This window comes from Staurois parvus, unplaced genomic scaffold (assembly GCF_062004578.1).
Source record: "Staurois parvus isolate SC_StPar_1 unplaced genomic scaffold, SC_StPar_1.0 ptg000657l, whole genome shotgun sequence".
Lineage (NCBI taxonomy): Eukaryota > Metazoa > Chordata > Amphibia > Anura > Ranidae > Staurois > Staurois parvus.
The window spans coordinates 4,160,718-4,186,574 of NW_028318453.1; the positions used below are offsets into that span (position 1 = coordinate 4,160,718).

The 25,857-nt window shown below is 40.3% G+C and overlaps 1 protein-coding gene across 1 annotated transcript in view; it reads left to right on the forward strand.

The window, feature by feature from the left end:
• The window catches only part of ADGB (androglobin), a 387,180-nt gene that overhangs the window by 53,452 nt on the left and 307,871 nt on the right, over positions 1 to 25,857 (forward strand). The window contains exons 2-3 of the mRNA XM_089694277.1: positions 7,705 to 7,867; positions 11,530 to 11,622. Of these exons, the coding sequence (XP_089550403.1) occupies positions 7,705 to 7,867; positions 11,530 to 11,622 (256 nt within the window). The remainder of the gene's footprint in view (positions 1 to 7,704; positions 7,868 to 11,529; positions 11,623 to 25,857) is intronic.

Genomic DNA, 25,857 nt, shown 5'->3' on the forward strand with positions numbered 1-25,857 from the left:
ATACTGTTCTTGCCATGTGTTATCACAATAATACGCCCATAATCCCCATGTAGAAAAATACCTATACTCATATTCTTAGAAGAAACATGTCAAATATAGTCCTTGGCATGTGTACCTGTAATCATCCACCCATAATCCCCATGTAGAAAAATATCTATTCTCATACTATTATCAGAAACATGTCAAATGTGTTCCTATAATTTTTTCAGAAATAAATCACATACTGTTCTTGCCATGTGTTATCACAATAATCCACCCATAATCTCCATCTAGAAAAAATTGCTATTCTCATATTCTTATCAGAAAGGGGTCAAATGTGTTCCTAGGCATAGTTAACCATGACATTCCACCCATAATCCCCATATAGAAAAATTACTATACCCATAATCTTTTCAGAAATACATGAAATATGGTCCATGGCATGTGTATCCACAAAAATGCACCCATAATCCCCATGTAGAAAATAATTAAATGCATTTGCTTATCCAAAATAGGTTAAGAGTTACTCTGATATTCCCCCCATAATCCCTATATTTAAAAGTAATTTTACCCATATTTTAATCTAAAAAGGTGAAATTTAATTTGTATGGGATGTGTAACTATTACATTCCAGCCATAACCCCCATGCAGATCTATAATAACCACATGTTATCAGAAATGCATACATTTTTTTCCTTGGCGTTTGTCATTTTTAATCTTCATTTTTTTCAACTCCATTTTTTAAACATAATTTTCCAGGGTTCTAATAATGGTTCAAAATTTAGTGCTTTACACATGCATGTACTGTATGAAATCAGTAAATATATTTCTATTAATATATTGAGTAATGTTTCCATTGTTTCTGTATAATATATTATGATGCTATTATACAGCTGTACATACATCAGTAAGTGAAGAGTTAAACATTATCCACTACTACTTGCAACATAGCATCAAGCACTGCAGAAAAGAAAAACGTATTTTGAGTAACAAAATCATTACCATACAGTATAGGTGTGTAAAAATATACTGACACCTAATGAGAGTGTTGAGCATTGCAGCCAATAATCCAATCATCCCATCATCCCAATATCTAGTTTAGCACGTCTCTGCTTTTTCACTCTGCCACTGTGTGGTTTATTTAGCAGACAAACAAACAAACAAACACCCACTAGCAGGAATACTTTATATAAAAATCTAATAGAAATAAACCAAAATCTTAAAGTATTACTAAACCCAGGACCCTGCATTCACTATATCTGGTTTCCCACAGTACACAGAACATGGAAGTGCAATTATTGTAGTAAATATAAACTGCTAAATACCTTTTCTCATTAGCAGTTAACCTCTTGCCGACCGCGCATAGCCGAAGGACGGCTTCACCGCGGCCGGCCAGTTCTGAGTGGACGTCATATGACGTCCTCCCAGAACGCGCTCTCCTGCGCGCCCCAGGGGGCGCGCACCCGGCGATCTCCGTGATCGCTGTGTCCTACGGACACAGCTGATCACGTGATGTGGTGAAAGGCCGATCCCACCGGCCTTTTACCACGTGATCAGCGGTGTCCAATGACACGCTGATCACAGGGAAATGCAAGTGCCGGTTCTCGGCTGCACTTTCCTCACGCTGTCAGATCGTGAGGAAAGTACTGCCGAGAACCGGCAGTTGTCAGAGCGGGGATCGGCACCGATCATCAGGGCACTGATGATCAGTGCCCTGATGATCGGTGCCCAGCAGTGACACCCGCAAGTTCCGCCCAGCAGTGCGCCCACTAGCCCCGCCCACCCGTTCCCAGCAGTGCCCCCACCTGTGCCCAGCAGTGCCCCCACCTGTGCCCAGCAGTGCACCCACCTGTGCCACTCTGCAGTGCCACCTACCTGTGCCCAGAAGTGCCACCTACATGTGCCCAGCAGTGCCACCCACCTGTGCCCACCAGTGCCACCCACCCGTGCCCACCAGTGCCACCCACCTGTGCCCACCCACCAGTGCTGCCCACCAGTGCCACCCACCAGTGCAGCCCAGCAGTGCTGCCAGTCAGTGCCACCAGTCAGTGCCCAGGGGTTGTGCCAGTCAGTGCCGCCAGTCAGTGCCCAGAAGTGATGCCAGTCAGTGCCGTCTATCAGTACCCATCATCAGTGTCACCTATCAGTGCCGCCTATCAGTGCTGCATATCAGTGCCGCCTATCCGTGACCCCTAATTAGTGCTGTCTATCAGTGCCGCCTATCCGTGCCACCTCATTAGTACTGCCTATCAGTGCCCTTTAGTGCCGCCTATCAGTGCCCATCAGTGCCGCCTATCAGTGCCCATCAGTGCCGCCTCATCAACGCAAATCAGTGAAGGAGAAAAAATACCTGTTTGAAAAATTTTATAAAAGAAACAAATAAACTTTTTTTTTTTTCAAATTTTTTGCACTTTTTTTAATTTATAGCGCAAAAAGTAAAGCGCCCAGTGGCGATTAAATACCACCAAAAGAAAGCTCTATTTGTGAGAAAAAAATGATCAAAATTTCATATGGGTACAATGTTGCATGACCGCACAATTGTCAATCAAAGTGCGGCAGCGCTGAAAGCTGAAAATTGGCCTGGTAAGGAAGGGGGTATAAGTGCCTGGTAGGCAAGTGGTTAAAGCAGTCTTGACACTTCCATCAGTGTCCAGCAGAGCAGTTGTTAAAGCTTGTAGGAGGAACTTTAATTTTGCTCTAGGAAGATGCAGAATCCCTGACCTCTGTCTGGACAGTGCTGATTGACCCTGTGCTGATCACATGCACTCTCCTAAAGAAAAAGAAAAACCTCTCTAGCAATACAAACCAAACTGAGCATGTGCACAGCACACAATATGTCTTATCAGGAGATAAGAGGGAGACACTGGAAGAAGGGGAGAATCAGAGAAGACAGGATCAAACAGCATTTTTACACAATGCAGAGGATTAACCCCTTAGGTTTCACAGTGAGTATAGCAAGCATGCATACTACATACACAGACTGTTTTTACTGTTGTGGGTTTAGTAACACTTTAATGCTTGCTAAGGTTTACTGACCTGAAATAGAGACAAGGAAAATCTTTTTATATCTCTCGCCTGTCCATCCCTCAATATTTCCAAGGGCAAAAATCTGGAGAAATGGAAGATGCAAAATTCTCATCCTCCAGCTGAAAGTTCTGGTGTTCCACTACCATACCCATCAATGCACTGGCATCTCTCTAATGGATACCAAGGTTCCTGAAATAAATTGAAGCCATGCATACACTTTAAGCTTCATTGATTCTGTAGTCTTCAAGCTGCAAAAGATCTGTAGTCAATATTTCCCCATGGCAGCCAACCAGATTCAAATTGTGATTTCCAAGGCAGCATAAAGTTAGACAGTTCTTCTTACTGGAACTTTGCTACATGTTTGGTGCTGTAGCAAAGTTTGGATATTTTGTTCTGGCATTATTATTAATTTAAATGGCCCTAAATTGGCCTTAGTATGTATATGTATGATTTTATGTTGGGGACCTTAGATTGTAAACTCCTTGAGTGTAAGGATTAATGTGAATGCACAATATATACGTAAAGTGCTGTGTAAATTGATGGTGCCATATAAATACCTGTAATATTATACTGTGTTTGTGTATATATATATATATATATATAGTACATTCTGGGGGTAATTATACAGTCATGGCCAAAAATATTGCCCCCCCCCCATCAGATAATGCACCACTACACCTAGAGAAGTGTTACAATTACAAATATTTAGGCATTTGCATGTTTATTTCTTTTGTTTGTATTGGTATGACACAAAAAAGTGGAGAAACAAAAAGCCAGGTCAGCCACATTCCACATAAAACTCCAAAAATGGATTAGAGAACATTCCGAGTTTGTTATGCTTCTTTAATTCATAATTAAACTCACCTGTATCAATTAACAGCTGCTGACAAATAGAAATCACACCGGCAACCAGTGAAAATAGTGAAAAATTTACTCAACTTTTCTGTTGAGTGTCTCTGTGTGCCACATGGAGCATGGAGAAGAGAAAGAGTAGCAAAGAATTGTCTGAGGATTTGAAAACAAAAATTGTGTTTGGAAAAGCATAGACAGTTTCAAGGTTACAAGTCCATCTCCAGAGATCTTAATGTTCCTGTGTCCACTGTGTGCAACATTGTCAAGAAGTTTACAGCTCATGGCACTGTAGCTAATCTCTCTGAACGAAAGAGAAAAATTGATCAAAGATTGCAACGATTGATTGTTTGAAAATGGTGGCTAAATAACCTTGATCAACTACCAGACAAATTCATGCTGTTGTTCAGGCACAGGGTACAACTGTGTCAGCTCGCACTATACGTCGCTGTCAGAATAAAAAGGGACGCTATGGAGATGCAGGAGGACCCCACTGCTGAAACAGAAGCATAAAAAAGCCTGATTTGGAGTTTGACAAAAGCTACCTGAGGAAGCCAAAATCCTTTTGGGAAAATGTGTTGTGGACAGACGAAACAAAATTACAGCTTTTTGTTAAAGCCCATCATTCTACTGTTTGTAGAAAAAGCAATGAGGCTTTTAAAGACTAGAATACAGTCCCTACAGTCACACACGGTGGGGGTTACTGATTTGTTTGGGGTTGCTTTGCTGCTTCAGGCACTGGATGTCATGACCGTGTGCATGGCATTATGAGATCTGAAGACTACCAAAGAATTCTGGGTCGCAATGTAGAGCCCAGTGCCAAAAAGTTGGGTCTCTGTCAGAGGTTATGGGTCTTACTGCAGAAATGGTTTCAAACAAAGCACTGGAGAATAATGAACTGGCCAGCAATGAGTTTACATCTCAATCCCATAGAGCACCTGTGGAGAGATCTCAGAACAGCAGCTGGGAAAAGGAACCCTTCTAGTCTGAGAGACCTGGAGCAGTTGGTGAAAGAAGTGGGGTCCAAAATTCCAGTAGAGAGGTGTAAGAAACTCATTGATGGTTACAGGAAGCGATTGAGTTCAGTTATTTTTTCCACGGGGTGTGCTACCAAATATTAAATTGAGGGTGCCAATCATTTTGTCCAGTCCATTTTTGGAGTTTTGCATGCAATGTGTGAAATTTGGCTATTTGTTTCTCCACTTTTTTGTGTCATACCAATACAAATAAAGAAGATCCACATGAGAATGCCTAAATTGCAACATATTTCTTGGCTAAGTGGTGCATTATCTCAGCCTTTCTCAACCAGGGTGCCCAGGCACCATGGGGTGCCGAGGGGTTTCTTTAGGGGTGCCTTGGCAAAATGTCCAAAAATGCCAAAACTTGTATACAAGCCAGCGGGTGGAACAAGCCTGCCTGTTGGTTACACAAAGCCACAGGTTTTCATTATGACCTTCTAGCCCAGGGGTGGGCAAACTTTTTGACTTGAGGGCCGCAATGGGTTCATATATTGGACCCGGGGGCCGGACCAAGAGTAGATGCATGATGTGTATGTGTCATCCATAGTAAGTATAGTAATATTCCCCCATAGTAAGCATAGTAATTAATCCCCCATATAGTAATTCATCCCCCATATAGTAATTCATCCCCCATATAGTAATTAATCCCCCATATAGTAATTCATCCCCCATAGTAATTCATCCCCCATAGTAATTCGTCCCCCATAGTAATTCGTCCCCCATATAGTAATTCGTCCCCCATATAGTAATTCATCCCCCATATAGTAATTCATCCCCCATAGTAATTCATCCCCCATATAGTAATTCATCCCCCATAGTAATTCATCCCCCATAGTAATTCATCCCCCATATAGTAATTCATCCCCCATATAGTAATTCATCCCCCATAGTAATTCATCCCCCATATAGTAATTCATCCCCCATATAGTAATTCAATCCCCCATAGTAATTCATCCCCCATATAGTAATTCTTCCCCTCTACAGTAATTCATCCCCCATAGTAATTCATCCCCCATATAGTAATTCATCCCCCATAGTAATTCATCCCCCATATAGTAATTCATCCCTCATATAGTAATTCATCCCCCCTATAGTAATTCATCCCCCATAGTAATTCATCCCCCATATAGTAATTCATCCCCCATAGTAATTCATCCCCCATATAGTAATTCATCCCCCATATAGTAATTCATCCCCCATAGTAATTCATCCCCCATATAGTAATTCATCCCCCCTATAGTAATTCATCCCCCATAGTAATTCATCCCCCATATAGTAATTCATCCCCCTATATTAATTCATCCCCCATAGTAATTCATCCCCCATATAGTAATTCATCCCCCATATAGTAATTCATCCCCCATAGTAATTCATCCCTCATATAGTAATTCATCCCCCATATAGTAATTCATCCCCCATATAGTAATTCATCCCCAATAGTAATTCATCCCCCATATAGTAATTCATCCCCCATAGTAATTCATCCCCCATAGTAATTCATCCCCCATATAGTAATTCATCCCCCATATAGTAATTCATCCCCCATAGTAATTCATCCCCCATATAGTAATTCATCCCCCATATAGTAATTCATCCCCCATAGTAATTCATCCCCCATAGTAATTCATCCCCCATAGTAATTCATCCCCCATATAGTAATTCATCCCCCATAGTAATTCATCCCCCATATAGTAATTCATCCTCCCTATAGTAATTCATCCCCCATAGTAATTCATCCCCCATAGTAATACATCCCCCATATAGTAATTCATCCCCCATATAGTAATTCATCCCCCCTATAGTAATTCATCCCCCATATAGTAATTCATTCCCCATATTAATTCATCCCCCATATTAAGTCCCCAAGTCCCCCCTGTGTCAATTCACTTACCTTTGCTCCGCGCGTTCCTCTCGCCGTGTTCCCGCTTCGTTCCGGTGTAGCATGAAAATCTGTCTCCTATGAGGATCTGTCCCCCTCGACGTATCTGCGCATGTGCCAGTTTCAGGCATTAGCAGCCGATCGGCGATCTCCGGCACATGCGCAGATACGTCGAGGGGGACAGATCCTCACAGGAGACAGATTTTCATGCTGCACCGGTCTTCAGGGCGGACTGTGAGAGGAGCCTAGCGGGAGCCTAGCTCCGCGGGCCGGATTAAAAGGTCCGCCGGGTCGTATACGGCCCGCGGGCCGTAGTTTGCCCATTGCTGTTCTAGCCGCTGTCATCCTGACAACCAATGACATCGTCAGTTGATGTCAGCTGCCTGCACAGTTTGACCCTCCCCTGTCCCTCTCCATCAGTGATAGATACCTATAGCTCAGTGATAGAGAAAAACTGAGGGAGAAGAGAAACACTGGAATACTACTTAGTACCAGTGTGCAAAAGTGTATTTGCTGTGCAAGAATAAATTACCTCTAATGTTGGGTGTCCTACATGTGTGGATGTTGCTGCGTTATATAAAACTATTAGAATAGCTTTTCACATTTTAGAAATGGGTGCCCTTTTAAAATGGACAGTCTTGAGGCACCCCATTTTAGATTGGGGTGCCTCAAGACTGTCCATAATTTTAAAGGGTGCCTTGACTGAAAAAAGGTTGAGAAACACTGCATTCTCTGACAGAAATACTGGAGTGCCAATATTTTTGGCCATGATTGTATACTTGTGTGTATAAGTAAAGCAGCTTTAGGGGTCTTACTGTGCTTTATGCTGGCAAATGTAATTTTCAAAAAGAATGGTAAATGATCACGTATCCATAGCATACTTGTAGACCTTAGATGTTATCAACAGAAAATGTCTTTATTACTAATCCAGCTGTTTATCATTATTTCTAGCATGGCATCAGTGGTTGCTAGCACAGTGACTGCATCAATCGAGTTTAAAAAAGGAAGATTTTCTATATGGCCAGAGTGGAATGAAGCAGATATAAACTCTGAGAAATGGGATACAGGAAAACCCAGTAAAGAGAAGGACAAAGCCGGAAAAGGTCCAGCACTTGTAAGTACAGTGTAAGAAATTATTACTACCAGCTATAATTCAGGGATGAATATAAATTCTAAATTACTATCTGCATCATTATAGTAAAAGGAGTTCAAGGGGCTTGCAAAGCCTGGTTCTAAACCAGGGCATAGGCGGATAGTTTTTTTTTTTTTTTTGCCTCAACAAGTAGGCTGAATGAAAAAAAAAATGAACAGATCTCTTCATCCAAACAAGCAAGGTGGCTGAAGAAATTTATCCTGCTGAAACATTGTATTCTGATGGGACTCTCCTGCAGCCACTGAGCAGCAAAAGCTTTCCAATATGGAGAAAAAATGAAGAAGTTGCTGGTGGCTAACATTGCCCAGCAGCAGGCTAATGCAGAGCAGGTCCTGGCCAATGTAGCACTCCAAATAAATATGGAGGCACAGCGAAGGAACACAGGGTCTTGATTGCTCATACAAATGCTGCTGGCTAGTAACTCTCCTAATCCAGCAATTACCTTCCCTGCACAGATTCACACAGGAAAACTATATTTTAAATCCATTCAAGGTTGTTATTTTTACTGAAGCCTTGATGAAGGGGGAGTTTCTTTAACCCCCAAAATGCATTCGCTGTTTTGTTAATACAAACTAATAAATTAAATTGGACTTTTTTATCCTTTGGTCCTTCAATTTGTCTGTTTTTTATTGGTAATCTGCTGGGATACCCACTGGACAGTAGCCTTGTCTATTGTGAGCAGTATAATCTGAGTCAGGGAGCACTTCAAATGTTTTTGCTCTCTAGCTACTTTCTATGAACTTACATCAAAGTACCAGTGCATCGTGGTACTTTTTTCTTCATGAAAGAAACCACAGTAGCACAAATAAAGATTTGACTGGGACAGTACAACCATTGTCTCAAGTCATGAGCAAGCAGTTGTTGCCGCTGGCAACCATGCAAGTACCAGAGCAAATCTTGTGTTACAAAAGCTGACAACTATATGACATGATGTTTCTGACAGCACTTGAGAGAAAAAAGAGCGAGGCAAATAGGGTGGCCTATTCTACAAAAGGCACCTCACTCTTGAGGACACTAGGGTCTATGAACTGAGATTCTAATCCACCCTGGGGTGACAATGACTGTTGGAGCACAGTGGGTGCACCCGTTTGCTACCAATTAGATTGGTTGCCTCGGTCACAGATGCAAGATCTGATTCAGTTTGCTACTATGTAGCTGCAACCTAAAACTTTCACAAGACCACAAATGGTGGAGAAGATGGTGATGGACTGGTATTTTTGGTCTTTGCTGGTCAACCAACAAAAGTGGAGGTGACACAAAAACTGTGGAAATGGTGGAAAATGACCCTGGTGGAAAGATACACAGTGACAAGGACTAGCTCTACTGGACAGGGTCAGACAAAGTAAAGCAATACTATACACCTTGTCCCATCTGCCAGTTATCTGCTCCAGTGCCACAGTTCTGTAGCCCTCCTGGTACCCCAGCCTATAAATGAGTTTCTGTTTTAATAGATAGCAATGGATTTGCTAGGCTTAGGGAAAATCTGCTTGAGGTTACCAATACATATTGATGATCCCCAACCATGCCAAACAGCATCCTGAAGGTACACCACTGCAGAATACATCTTCCAAAGCCAGAGAACTATTCCAGGTGTTTGGACAGGTTTTCCTAAACAAATTCCTACTACTCAGGGCTCTCCATTCATGTCAGTGGTTATGTTTGATGTGTACAAGCTTTTTCAGATTAAGCAGTTGCATGCACCTGTCTACCATTTGCAGATGGATGGCCTGGTCAAACTCTTCAACAAGATCCTGAAAACCATGCGTAAGTAGAGGGTGCAAAAACATGGAAAAAAACTGGGACTGCCTGTTGCCAGCAATCCTGTTTGCCATATGGGAAGTGCCTCAGCCCTCCAGAGGGTTTTCATCCTCTGAGCTGGTGAATGGGCAGAGAACATGGGGGTTTTTTCACCTGGTGAAGGAAGAATGGGAGAGTGAGTCTACGCACCCCTCACAACCATTTTGTCAGGAACCAGGAACCGTGAACCAGGCAGAGACAGAAAGTGCAGTTAAAATTATACCTTTAATGAAATAACAGGCAATAAACTAGAAACAAACTCTCCTGCGTTCTGAGACCCAGGTGGGTGGCGAATGGTTGGAACCAGAACTGGAACATTCGACCACCAGTGCTTATAGGGTTGTGCAGCTCCAAACAAGGCTGGGGAAGCCCGACCAGTACTGCAAAGCGAAACAAAAACGAGAAGTGCACCAACCTTGCGCATTACCTCAGTGACCAAAATTTATTAAATACAAAATCGAGTTTAAAAAAGGAAGATTTTCTATATGGCCATCAGGGCTCTGATGAAGAAGGGATGCCCTTCAAAACGCGTCAGCTGTACTCTGAGTGTCTACCCCTATGATGGGACTCGCGCAGGCTTCCTACCTTTCAAGTTCCTCTGAGGACTTACATGCCTGAATTATTTCGCTGTTTGTGAGTATCATTTTGTATTTAATAAATTTTGGATACTGAGGTAATGCGCAAGGTTGGTGCGCTTCTCGTTTTTGTTTCGCTTTGCAGAAATAACAGGCAAGCCAGAGTCAGGAAACCAGAAGTCAGCATAGTCAGTAGCCTAAAATCAGGTACAGGAATTGGAAGAGAAGTCTGCCAAACTGAGTTGTACACAGGAACACAGGCAGGACCACACAAGGGCAAGAAGGAAAAGAGCTAAGCTGCTAAAATAGCAAAAAGGGCTGGCTGTAGGATGGTCTAATGAGGCAAGTAATGGTATCCAGGTGAGTCACTGTGGGGACAACGAGTGGCTGGAAATTAACCGACAGCTGAGCAGCATCTGAGCACTGAAAGAAAAGAGCTGCTCATAAGTAGCAGGAGCCCAGCCCTGACACATGTTCTAGGATATGTCTCCTAGATGCAAGAGCAAATCATAAATATGATGCCACCGGTCAGGGTACATATGCTAATTTCACTCTCCAAACCTAATTCTTTTTGCCTTGATTCCTGGGCTTCATTGGAAGTCATTCACAAATCCCTGTCAGTCTCAAGTGTCTTGTGGCTTCAGCTTAAAGTGCCTCTTACCAAATTGAATCCCCAGTGTGTGCAGTAAGTGCCCATTGGGTCCCATCCCCCTTTGGGCCCATGTGCACTGCACACACTAAAAACATTAGGGATTTGTGTTTGGCTTTGAACCACATGTGGTTTCCACGTTATAGTTTAATTGCTAAGGTAGTAGAAAATTACTGTATTAAAAACACATTTGTTTAATGCTGGACAGTAAATGAAATTGTGAAATCTGCTTTTAACTTATTAGTGAGAGTGGATTTCCAAAGATGGTAACTATTCATTAAGAAACACATAAATTAGTTTCAAATATATGGGTTAGGCTTTATTATCTTGCTAGGTAGCTGCACAAGCTTCCCCTGCTACAACACTGATACAGCATGATAAATCTTTTAAGCTGCTAAAAATATACAGTAATATAATCTGAAACTTCTGTATGAGGAAAGATAATAAATGACAACAGAATATAATGATTTTGCTGATGCAAGTATCCTAAGTCTGTATAAATTAAGACTCTGTGTTATGATATGCCCTGGTGCAAAGCATATTCTTTGTCTAAAAAATATGTAGATATTTCCCCACAGTAATTAGACCTTTCTTTTTTTCAGCATTTCTTTGATGATCCTGAAGGAAAGATTGAATTGCCAGCTAATTTAAAAGTTCATTGCTGGAAGCGTCCTCACGAGTACATAACAAACATGGTAAGAACTGTAGAAGTAAAAACCCGTAATGAACTTGAATTACTTATGTTAAAGTGGTTTTCTGCAGTTATCAAAAAAAAAAAAATATAAAGCTGCTGACAGATACATTATAAAGTACAGGCACTTAGGCATAATGCACACCAGTGCGTTGTAGGAACACGTGCAAAATTGCAAACTTTCCCACAAGCACAAAAATGCACTTCCTCTTTGCAAACACGCAGTGGTGCCATTAAGAATGCAGGGATTTCTAAAAATAATTTATAATTTTTGACAGTGAGGACATTGGTGTTTGTTTGTGTCAAGAATTGTTACTTTGCGAACCTGTTGTTGACAGTGGAATGGGAAACACATCTAAAAATGTTTTCAGCCTACCCAAAGGTTCCATTGACACCACCAATTTAGGAAGGAAGTTCCATATCCTTACAACCCTAACAGTAAGAATCTCTTACGGAGTTCGGGATTGAACCGTTCTTCATTCAACTGCATTGTGTTGCTGCGAGTCTTGTTTAGAGACCTAAGATTAAGGCCTCATGCACATTGGGTGTCAAAAATACCAGTTTTTAGGGCGTTTGACCTTTTTTCTGCCTCCACCCCTGTATGTTAGCCTATCCGTCTTTGTACACATAGTCATTTACAAGCATATAGAGGCAGAAAAAAAACCTAGAGCCAGTGTATTCAGGCAGAAAATATGCCCAATGTGCCTAAACGTGCCTAAACGTGCCTAAACATGTGTAAAAAAATTTCCACGTGGATTGTATGCATAATTTTTTTTGCTGCCTCCAAACACCCCTGTATGTTTGCCTATCTGTCTTTGCACACATAGGCATTTACAAGCATATAGAGGCAGAAAAAAAACCTAGAGCCAGTGTATTCAGGCAGAAAATATGCCCAAACGTTTGATTTTGATAAACTACTACACTATGTACCTCCAACTTGGGCTCCGTGTAGTGAGCTCTCTTTACAGGGTACGTTACTGGTGGCTCTGAACCAGCCCCGAGAGGAGGTGTATTGATTATCTTGGAATGTCCTCTTTGAAGCAGATTTGATTTTAGTTCTGGTGAGTGGATATTGGTGAAGGATCTCATGGATGTCCTTTTCACATTTGGATGTTACTTCACTACACTGAGGACTGTACTTCATATGGACTGTGTGTGCAGTCACCTATTTCACTGTGTACTTACTTGCTCTATTTTTGCACTGATTCTGGAGGCTTCTGATTTGGATGTTGCTTCACTTCATTGAGGATTGCAGTCCATACGGACTGTTTGTGCAGTCATTATTTTTACTGTGCACTTGCTTTTCACATTTTTTTCTTTTTTTGCACTGTTTCCAGAAGTTTTTTGGATCTTTAATGTGAAAGTCACTGATGAATATTGATAACATATTTTGAGTATTATATCATATCATTTTGAAATTATTTGTTATTCAATTATAAGGTGGACATATTTGTATGTATTGTTTATAGCGCAGCACTTTGTTTGATATGTCTAGACACACGTTAATAATAAGCGTGGTTAGCGCTTGAGCGTTCATTCATTTCATTGGCCAGAATAAATTCATATCCAAATACCTGATGTGCCTAACACAGCTTTAGGCGCATTTTTAATGCTGCTTTTTTCCTGCCAGGAGAAAAGATGCTCAGAAGAGCTGGGCAAATGTCCAGTGTGCATGGGGCCTAAAAGGTTTCCTCCCAATGCTAGCATCACTATTTAAGGATTTGTATATTGCGATCATAATCTTGAGCGTCATTTCTCCAGGGAAAATAAGTTTAGTATTTGTAGTTGTTCCTTGTAACTGAAGTCCTCCAGCCCCCTTATTAGCTTTGTTGACCTTCTCTGGACTCTTTCCAGTTCAAGCACATCCTTCCTGAGAATTGGTGGCCAGAACTGGGTGGCATGCTGAAGATACTGCCAGACCAGAGTTTTGTAAAGTGGTATGCATGCTAATAGTCTGCTGGCCTTGCTTGCTGTAGCTTGGTATTGCATGCTATTGCTGAGCCTGTGATCTACTAGGACTCCCAGATCCTTTTCCATCCTCACTTCCCTCAGAGGTTCTCCCCCTAGCCTGTAATTTTCTTGCATATTTCTAGCTCTCAAGAGCCTTACTTATATTTTCCTACTTTGAACCTCCTCTGCCATATGGCTGCCCACCCCCCTATATTAACTAGGCCTTGTAAAGTTGCTATATCTTGTTGTGAAGTTATTGTCCTGCTTAGTTTTGTATCATTAGCAAACAGTGAGATTGAACTATTTATTCCAACCACTATATCATTTATGAACAAGTTAAACAGAATTGGTCCCAGGACAGAGCACCCCACTCATAACTCCAGACCATTCAGAAAATATGCCATTAATCACCACTCTCTGGACGCACTCTTGCAACCTGTTTTCTATCCAAGTACATACCATGTCATCAATGCCAAAATACCTAAACTTACATACACTACATCTACAGGCCTTCTGCTATCTAAATTACAGATCATCAGCTCATAGAATTGCTTCTTTATGGCTGTCTAGAAAGTCTAGCCCTTTGTGTTTGTACTGGTGGCACAGCTATAGAAAGTTATATGAAATTAACATTTTAGAGTTGTTACTAGGACAAGATCTAAGGGGGACTTTGATTGGGGACACCTGTTCTGATGGTTGCTGCAGAATGGCCCTTCTTATCCTGTTGTGTTTCTGGGACAGAAAGTGAAGGGAAATCTCTCTGATGGCACTTAGCACGCAAAAGAAAAAACAGAACTCTGTTCACCTTTCTATAAAATATCTAAACGTTATATGATTCATGCATAGATGGATTTTACAGGACTTTAATATACCTATCATACTTTCCCAGCACTTTCCCATGCCCGGGGATTCACACATGCCATGTATAGCCTTCCATACATGTATGTAGCCATACTCTTGTGGACATTGATATTTCTTTCTGACATACCGTCACCGGCCACTTTATTAGGTACACCGATTCAATTGCTTTGCATGGTAACACAAATTGCTATTCAGCCAGTCACATACTCAATGCATTTAGGCATGTAGATGTAGAGAAAACAACTTGCTGAAGTTCAAACTGAGCATCAGAACGGGAAGACAGGGGATTTGAAAGTGACATGGTTGTTGGTGCCAGACGATCTGGTCTGAGTATTTCAAAAACTGTTGATCTACTGGGATTTTCACTCACAACCAGGGGCGGACTGACCATTTGGAAACTCGGGCACTGCCCGAGGGCCCGGGGTCAGTAGGGGGCCCCATGAGATGCCCCTGGTACCTTTTTCATAGGCTTTTTTGAGTTTGGGCAAGGACACAGGGGCCCCATGATCCCCTATTGCCCAGGGGCCCCATGAGTTGTCAGTACGCCCCTACACACAACCATCTCTAGAGTTTCCAGGGAATGGTCCGAAAAAGAGAAAATATCCAGTGAGTGGCTGTTGTGTGGACAAAAATGCCTTGTTGATGTCAGAGGTCAGAGGAGAATCGGCAGACCATTTGCTGTTACATTCAGATGGTATGGTCAGAATTTGGTGTAAACAACATGAAAGCATGAATTCATCCTGCCTTGTATCAATGGTTCAGGCTGGTGGTGGTGTAATGGTGTGGGGATATTTTCTTGGCACTAACAAATTGTACCTAATAAACTGGCTGGTGAGTGTATTTTCCAAAATTAAAAGTGAGAAAGCACTGGGAAAATTACGCTAGGCATTAAAATGCCTGTAAAAATCCCTGTGTGCATTAACCTGTGTTCATTCCTGTGTGCATTTAAAAAATTTTTATAAATGCATTTAAAGGTGTTATTCTATTTTAATTTTGAAAGTATCACTTTAGCAATGTGTGTTGTCTTTCTGTTCCCTGTTGATTTGCCTGGAGTATTTTCCTGCTTTGTTCTGCTGCTCGGAAGGCGATGCTAATTTCTCATCAGAAGTCTTATAAACTTGTCGATAAAGCCAATGGAAAGGCTTCCAGCAGTGAAACCAGCACAGAAAGCAACAATGATATGTAAAATTCAATAGTCAAGAATGTGTCATATTTGTTTTCTGAAAGCAGAAAGGTGATGTTTGGTTGCTGCAAGCTACTGCACGTTGCACATGGGTATTTGCTTAACTGAATAAGCGTAAATTTATATTTTTAATGGTAAAATAGAGAGAAAAGAGCTGCAGGCATATGTATTTTTTTAGCAGTTAGATAAGTATTCCCTCTTCGACTATCACTAGAGTTTAGGTGCGGGTTCAGGCGCGGGTTCAGGCATGCTGTGCTAGGGCAGATGATTACATTTTGAAAGAACTGGCAGCACAACTTATTGTATTGAAAGGGACATACACTATTTTTTTTTAACACAACACACTGCAACATACAAATGTGTGGTGTGGTTCTCATGGCATGACACCACAAAGTACTGCACTGTGGGTAAACACACTCTACCACATGGCGATATTGCAAATTGGCTCCCAATGTTTGAATTTAATAAACCATTTTTTTTCCCCTAAAGAGTAACTCCACTTTTGTTGAAAAAAAAAACAATCTGTGTACATTGCAAGGATTTTAACAAACTTTGTAGTATAATCCTACCTTATTTCTGGTCTGACAAAAAAAGATGTTTGTTCCATTATGTCCTTGCAGGACTGATAGCTGAATGGGAGGGTCTGCATACCTTATAATCACCCAGTGCAGTTTTAGTGTTTTGATGAGGAAAGCTACAGTGTCTGCATCCATTTAGAGGTAGTTAACCCTTAGCAAGTATCTCGGTAAGAAATGATACTCCTATTGCAGACGATGCCTAAAATGTTTTTGTATTTTTGTTTTTGTGCAGACATCTGAGAAAATCAGTGAGCAAATCACACAAGCAGGAAATGACTCTTATAGGGGCATTCGGTATGCCAACAGTGTACAGAACACCTCCAGGATGCAATAATGCATAGATTTTTTTGAGCGTTTTAAAAATTACAGCAAAAAAAAAAGGAACGCTAATTTTAATACCATTAAATTATGACATAGCTCTTGAGGCATATTTATATGCTAATATATATATATATATATATATATATATATAATTATAATTTTTTTAACAAAAGTGACATTTCCCTTTAAAGTGATACTAAAGGCTATTTATTTAGTTAAAATAAAAAAGATGTTGTACTTACAAAGAGTGGTCCCTTGCCTACATTGGAAGTCCCCTGCTTGTGTTTTCTGCTCCTCCTTCTTGCAGGTGCCCCCTCAGCAAGCTGGCTGCTAAGGGGGCACCCATGTGTGTGTGTGTGCACCCGAGCCAGACTGTGTGCATCTGTAGATACACACAGCACAGCTCGCCCATGGCCCCCCCACGCTCCCTCCTCACAGGATTTGACTAAGAGCAGCAGGAGCCTATGGTGCATCTCCTGTGAGACTAGGAAGAGGGAGCCACAGTGTTGTAGATAGGATAGGGCTGGATCAGTGAAGGAATCAAGTAAGTGTTTTGGGGGGAGTGGCAGAACAGGTAGTAGGACAATTTTTATCTTAATGCAGAGAATGCATTAAGGTAAAAGACCTTTTGACTTTAGAACCACTTTACATAAAAACGCTGATTAAAAAAACCTTCCAAATATATAGTATAACAAGGTTTGTACGTAATAAATGCAGATATAAGTCCTCCATATATAGAAAAATGGGAAAGAGTAATAGGACTAACAATAGATGCGGAAAAACAGAGGAAAATGTATAGAATAATTAATGGAAATATAAATATGCAGGAGGTAGAAATGAATTATAAGTGTTTGGCAAGATAGTATATCACACCGAGTATGGCCCACAGATTGAGTGGAGATAATTCACCTTTATGTTGGTGTAGCTGTGGAGGTAGAGGCACAATGTATCACATATGGTGGGAGTGTTGGGGGAAAATAGTAAGCTTGATTCAGAAAATTACAGAGGTTCATATTCTAGTAGACCCAGAGATTTGCCTTTTTCATAGTACTAAGCTTTCAGTTAAAAAATGCAAAGAATCTGGTTTATTGTACTATTTGAATGCAGCAAAGGGGCTGATACCCAAGTATAGGAGGAGACAGGAAATAAAGGACTGGGTGGATCGGATATGTAAATTGGAGGAACTTTATCATTTGAATGAAGATAAGATGGAGAGTCACCATACAAGATGGAACAAATGGGAGGAATTCAAAAAGTCAAGGCTAGCCTTAGAGGTTATGGGGGATTAACATAGAAAAATATGGAAACATATTTTGTTCTTCTTTTATAGGAATTACGATCTCCAGAAATGAACAGGAAAATACAGAGCAGAAGGGGTCAGGGATTGGGTGGGGGGGGAGGATGGGTGGTATATAGGTGGGGGGGGAGGATTGAAATGATAAATGTTTTGATAATATACTAAGGTTTTAATGAGTATGTCTGTATAACTTGTTTATCTGAAAAATTAATAAATACTTAAATTAATATAAAAAAAAAAAACAAGATTTGTACGTGAACCACTTGTTTTTTTATACATATTGCATATTAAAAAAAAATGTGAATTATTAAAGGCCAGTTCACACCATGTATCGCACAGGAACGCACAGCGCATTCACAACCGATCCAAGTGCAGTGCGATTTCAGCCCATTCATCAACCGCGCCCAATGTAGCACATGCACTACATTATACAATGCAAAGCAACCGGATTGCATGGTAATACTGTACCATGTGATTCAGTGCAGGCAAACACACTGCACTTGCAACCTGCATTTTGGGTATCATTAAGTTAACACTGACACCTGATATAGATCGTAAGTGCAATGTGTTTTGAATGCGGTGTGGAAAATGTGCATGCAGGTTTTTTGTGTTCTGGTGTGAACTGGCCCTAATATATGCAATTTACCATGAGAGTTTTAGCCTGCCACTTTATTATGCTATTTAAAATTTTTAACCAAATGGAATCCTGCATCTGTATGCCCATGTGGAGTAATTCTTTCATTTCAGTCATAGGACTGTTGAATAAGCAATAACTTTGTTGTCTAAAGTAATACATTTATATTTAGTTAGTCTGGCTGAAAAAAAGACAAAAGTTCTTCCAGTCCAACCATACCATTAAAGGAAAAAAAAGTTATAATCCAATACCCACAGTTGATCCAGAAGAAGGCAAAAAACCTAGCAAAGCATGATCCACTTTGCTCTTGCATGGGAAAAACATTCCTTCCTGATCCCCCGAGAGGCAATCGTATATTCCCTGGATCAACTTTACCTATAAATGTTAGTGACCAGTTATATTATGTGTATATATATATTATTTTTTTAATGACTTTATCTATGCAAACTAAAAATAAAAAGACATAAGCTGAACAGTGTTTAAAAAGTTTACATTTTATTCTGTGGTTTTCCATTTACAGTCACACTAAAATTACATTTGTAAGGTGTTTCTTGATGCGAAAGTACAAAAATTAACAAACGAAACAAAAGAGAGAAGAGTTAAGATACGAATGGCAAAAAAACCCCAAATTTTATAATGCAAACAAGAAGATAATTATGGCTGATTAGGGTTAACTAAGGCATTATAAGTGGGTTAAATAGGAATATTTTTTATACAATTGTTTTCCCACTTCCTTGATCTACAGATCCTTTTGATCTATGCATAAAAGAATGCCTAAATGCATTGTAACAATAATATTGTTACAACATATTTATTAACGAAGACTAAGCATAGAAGCGATGGTGGGGAGGAAAACCTGGACTTCCAAGGTATTTAGACTACATTTGGGGGTGTACCCTATACATTCAAGGTGCTCAAGTGGTTAATGCATATTTATATTATTCTGTGAATCACAAAGACCGAACAATTGCAATAATGGTTTGTATTGCTTCTGGATTTTTGAATTGTGAAATTATTGAACTGTATCTCCCAAGGCTGAAGTGTGTGGGCGGAAACTGCCATTCATACTTGGATGTATTTGCTTTTAGACAAAAGAATCACATTCCCTCTCCACTACAATTTTTCAAACCATACTGGGTTATTAACTTTATGGGTGTCCTGCAAATCACTTTGCCTCTTTGACATTTCAAATACATTGTCTGTCCGTTCATGCTGGCAGTGTATTAAATCGGGCTGTCTACGGCATACATAACAGATTAAATTAAAGACATTTCCGTTAGTCATTTCTTTTACTTGTTATTTCATTGTCAGTTTATTTCTATTCATAATATTCTTGTGTACTCTTCAAGTGAGCGTTCATTTTCATAGTTATCTCTCATAAGTGAAACCACTCTCTGCCTATTCCTTTCATTTTTTAAAGTAAACATTAGAGAAATAAATGCCGAAGGTGGTTGGTTTCTAGGGGTAACCATTTTAGTCATGCTGCTTTGCTTTTTCAGTGACAACATGGTAGTGGAAAGCTGGATCGTCCTTATTTACACACCCACGTCTTATCTTGGGTTCCATTAGGAGAACTATTACAGAAGCACAGAAAAAACAGGCCTTTCCTCTTAAAAGTTCAGTAAAAAAAGGTACAAAATAGATCTTTGTAAATAATAGTTGCTAGCGGACCATCAACCACTAAAATCATACTGGCAGTTTCATTGAGGGTTGAGGACTATAATTCCATTTCGGAATACTTCATTAATCCCAAAGGGAATTTATTAAGATACAGTTACAGTCAATGAAGACAGCACAAAATCACAATAACAAATGAAAACAAGACACAATACCAATAAAAATACCAAATAAAACTAAATGAATACTATAATAAATCATACCATCCTATTAAACTATTACTATAACCATTACTACATAGAATACATAATACAGATTGAAAAATCAAGAAAATCAAATTAACAAAATGCAAACATTATACCACTTTCTCTAGCATTACCCAAAAGTGTTACTAAACCCACAACAGTAAAATCAGTCTGTATATGCAGTAAAGCATGCTTGTTATACTCACTGTGGAACCTAAGGGGCTATCTTGCGCATTGTGTAAAAAGGATGTTTGATCCTGTCTTCTCTGATCCTCCACTTCTTCTACTGTCCCCAATATATCTCCTGATAGAACAGAGGCTTGGATGAGAGCTGCACATGCTCAGTTTAGTGTGTATTGCTAGAGAGTTTTTTTTTTTCTGGGAGCGTGCATGTGATCAGCACAGGGCCAATCAGCACCGTCCACACAGAGGGTCAGGGGTCCTACAGCCTCATAGTGGAGAATGAAAACTCCTCCTACAAGCTTCAACCAGTGCTCAGCTGAACACTGATAGAAGTCACAAGACTGCTCTAACTGCTGATGAGAAAAGGTATTTGGCATTTTATATTTACTAAAATAATTGCATTTCTGTGTACTATGGGAGACCAGATATAGTGAATGCAGGGTCCTGGGTTTAGTAACACTTTAAACTAATACCAACATAATATAAAAATCTGGACCACAGACCAGATTAAATGCTCTCATCCAGCACTCACAGAGTAGGATTATATAATTTGATGGTCACAGGCAAACATGATTTCCTGTGTCACTGATTGTAACACTCTATCACTGAAGGCAATTCAAAGTTTGATAAACTGTCATAGGCTAAGGGTATCTCCCCAGATTACTTACATAATATCCTGATCAGGTAGATCCTTAAGCTGGCAAGAGATGGATCAATGTTTTTGAGCCATCTATGGCTGTTCTCGCTCTAATTCTGTCAAACGGGACTGTTGGGAAACATTTGCCAAACAGTGATTCTGCTGTCAGAATACAATGGCACAGCGGGGAGGATTCCTACATCCACCTGGCTTTTGTGGATGGGGTAATCTGCTATTTTTTTTTTTTCAATCATCCAGTTTATGGCCAGCCTTAGGCCTGATTCACACCAATGCAGTTTGCTTTTGATCTCTTTTTGCAATGCTTTTTGCATTTCACTTTGCATTTGTACATGCACGTTTTGCCGCATTTTTACCACATTTTTCTTTTTTTTTTCATCTTTTTTTGTTAAAGGGGAAACGTTTTTGTTGCTGGGCAGAATAAAAACGAAAAATGCTGCAAAAATACAGCAAAAATGTGACAAAAACTCACTATATGCGTTTCAGCACTGTCTCCATAACTCTGTTGTAGCAAAAGCAGTGCTTTTTGTGTTTACAAAAGTCCCTGACCTTTTCCAAGAATGCAGCAGCTCAAAAAAAGCATAGATGTGAATGTGTCCCATAGGAAACCAATGGACTATAGTGCATTTCTGCAAAAAGCACAAAAAATCACATTGGTGTGAACCAGGCCTTAGGCTTCATTCACACCTATTCATATTAACAGGTGTTTTTTGGGGAGGCATTGAGATGTATTTTGTTAAGACAGTCCATATATTATGACCAGACCCTGAGGCTAGGTTCACACTGTGGGCTGGTTGTGGGTTCGGGAATCAAGGTGCAGGGGGGTGCCATTCAGAATGAATGGCATCCCACACATCTCATCCAGCAGGTTTCCATGTGGATGCATTTCATAGAAGTTGTATGCACCTTTTCCTTGTGTGAACCACAAGCACAGCAGCCCATTCAAATGAATGGGCTGTTGTGCTTGCACAAACGCAGGCCACACGGTCCTCACTAGTGTGAACCAGGTCTTAAAGCCCCACAAGGGGCGAAAAATTTTAACCATGCCTCCCTCCCATCCCCCTCTAATCCATCATACTAGTCTTTTTCCCCTTGAATGGTGAAGACTCAACTAGGCCCCCCATTCAGGTCACTTGCTGCCGCTGATTCTGGTGTGGGGGACCCCTGATCAATCACTGTGTGACACCCCAAGAACACTGGCCCTCTGCCCTTTTCATGACATTGCCCTCTTTTCTCTGCTGAGACGACCCGGCCAGCAGCCATCCAATAGCAAGTGTCTACTTCTCACAAGCAGTGACATAGACATCCAAAGAAGGATCCCTCCAGAAAGAAAACAGAAGGATTGGTCCAGCAGTACCATGTGATCATGGCTTCAGGTAAGTTAGAAAGGGAATTTTGATAGTTTTTGTTCACTATAGCGATCAGTTACAGGGGAATGAAAGGGAGGGATGGGGGGGAGGGGGGGTTATCATTTTTATTTCAGATAGAAGTTTTAAAGTATACCTGAACCTCTGAAAAATTAAATATCTAGTGATTCTGCCATAACAGCTCTTGCTCAGGTACTTCCTGTGACAGGTTGAGAACACTCTTTTTACCAACTGTACTCCTGCTTTGTCACCCTGTCATACAGATTTTTGATGGCCATTTCAACACATATTACACAGGCATGGTCCACTGTTGTCATTAGGCAACTTGCCATGCAGTCATCACTGGAGTGCAAGCATGAAATTAGAAAGTAACAGGAAAATGCTGCAGGAAATCAGCATCAGTGAGAGGCAACAAAGAATAAAAAAAATGTCTGTTATTGATTATCCAAAGTGTTTTATTAAACTAAATGTTATTTAGTTAGGGTTTTCATCTACTTCAATGAGCGCACAAAAAAGTTAACACGCACTATATATTGCCAATGCAGTGCGCCACAATGTACAGTGCATATGTTGTGGTGTGTTGGAGGGCAAATTCATTTGTTTACACTGTATATCTAGATGGCTTGGGGTGCCATTCAGAGTCCACAGTAACACACCCAATATGAATGCGTGAGCCTAGATGTGCATAAAGCCTTTGGTAAATTTTGTTGATCTTACAAACAAATCTGAAGCAAAACTATCCTGTGACGGCCCAGCATAAACCAGGCCTGAGTGAGTCTGACACACAGTGTACCCGCTAACTGGAAAGTGTATGTCAGGAATTATCATGCTTTTTAGATCTTTCCAAGCAAACTAGAATTCCCCAAGGGTTAAATCTCAGATGGGATGTATGTTTTTTCACATAAATGAATCATTGGTTTATGCATGAATTGGTAATTTTGTAATTTCTATGTGAACAGCTGTTATGATGATGGTGATGATTACTATTATTTGTATCTATGTATTTACTTTTATATGCAGGGAAGGATTACTTGATACTGCTTATGCTTTATTATGGCTTTGTTTTATTCTTTTTTTTTGCATTATTTTTAATCATTTACTCCATTATTTATTTTCTATTTGTATCCTGTTTTATGTTTTATATGTTTTTGGCATGTAGGGGTGGTATGAGATCAGAGGAGCAGCTGTTCACTGTTGTAATGCTTTGTTAAGTCAACTACAGCCAAGGAAGTGTGTGGTCTGAAGAGCATCAAGCTGGGTCCTCACTGATGCTTGTCTTCCAGCAGAGATTTCATTTATATGGCTTGCAGCAACAAGCAGTATCTTGTTTATCTGTGAGCACAGAGGTTTGCTTTGCTTTATACCAAGTTATGGCTGCTTCTGGGGTGCTAGGTAGGAAACTTTGCTTTTCTGGTATCCCACAAACATAAAGGAAATAGAATAGGTGATGTCACAGAATGGTAGAAAAGTCATGATTTTTTTTTTCTTCAGATAGTGTATTTTTATTTTGTTGCAATTGTATAAAGTGGCACAAAGAATAAAATAATTCCCAAGGCCATCATATATAAAACTAACAGTATTTGTATTAACTTACAAAAAAAATGTCATCTCAGCACCTAACACATTGCACAGCGATATCACATTGTTATTTTTATTGCTTATTTCATTACTTATTGAAGACCAAGATTTGCAGTACCAGTGAGCTATCTGTACAAAGCATCATCCTAAAAAATCATTTAAACTTAGAAAATGCCACTACTTCTATGTTGCTTTTTTGCCTACTTTCACTTCCTTGTTTTTCAGACCACAAGATAGCAGATGGCGACTAACTAATAGGCAACCCTTAAATCTACTAGAACTTTTCTGACTCAGTGAGTACTTTACCTTAAATGCATCCCCAGACATGAAACCAGAAACCCTTTGGTTTACTTAAAAAGCAATCATTAGAGTCTGACTGAGCCAAATAGTTTCCCAACTTAAAGAACAACCCACCAAAAAAAAGTAACAACTGGAAAACTATAACGTGACCTTGGCCGCCCAGTCCAAACCTACCACCACCCCCTAATCAAACTCAACCTCTGAATAACCTCTTAAGGTGAAAAACAAATGAGATAATCCAAAAACAAATTCTACATATATAATAATAAATGACACACTCTCCTAGGTAATAGGTTACACGGGCTTGATCCACTTACAAAACATATGTGCTTGAAAATTAAGAGGACAGACTAGGGACCCAGTTTCATTTGACAGGTCCATAAACACCTAGTTTAACTGTATCTAACCCTTCGGGACATTCGACAGGGATGCAGCAATAGAGTTCTTCTTAGACCTTCCTTTTTCTGACCTCCCGATTGACTTACTCCAGATCCTGAAAAACCCCATCTCTTTCCCACTCTCTGATGTACAACAGCTCGGAAAAGACACAAAAAGTGGGCCCCTGATGGCTTACAATGGTCTATTATAAAAAAAAAATGTATACCTAGTATGCTAGGCTCTTAAGCTCTCATTTGTATGGTCATACTGAATTTGTTTATATAAACATGAAAGAAATTGATCTGAAGTTTAGTCTTTGTTTTGCATTTAGATGAAACATTTGTATGCATTTACATGAGTTTACACATTAATCAGTTTACATGTGTTTAGGTGTTCCATAAAGACTTTTCCATCCAAAATCCCTCGATTTTCAAGAATCCACTAAGCAATGTTTTACCAGAATACACAGAGCCAAAGTGGTCTGTGACGTAGACTGTTGAGATGACTGTTCAGCAACTCTGTTTACTGTACATTGAGAAATGAGTGAGTGGGATATGATCAGTTTTTTCAATGTTTTCTTTATGCTGAGGAGGATTAGAAAGAAATAGGAGAAGAGTAGAATCTGATGTTGATGTAGGGTATACCCAATCATGTCACAGATGTTGTCAGAGGGCTCTTTTTCATGCTGTGCTATCAGAAATTTCTTCTTCATATGTATAAGGCCCCCTGTGGACTGGTTTGTCTGTTTACCTGCTTACCTCCAATCCAATCCGCTAAGAATAAACGTAAAGGGATCCCTCCCTTCCATCTAGGCAGATTGGATTGGAGGGCAGGCAAACCGAACACTGACAGAGCCAGCTCTGCTCTATGGTCAGCTGGGTGTAAATGGACTCTGCTGTCCATTTACACCCAGCTGCCCATAGAGCAGAGTGGGCTCTGTCTGTGTCCGCTCTGCATAAACTGAGCGGACACGGACTTGTCATCCACCCGCTCTGCTCTAATCAGCAGAGCATCAGCAGAAAAATCCCCTGCTAATCTAACGTGAGTCTGCCCTGTGTGAAAGGGGCCTAAGCTCTATAACTTTACATACAT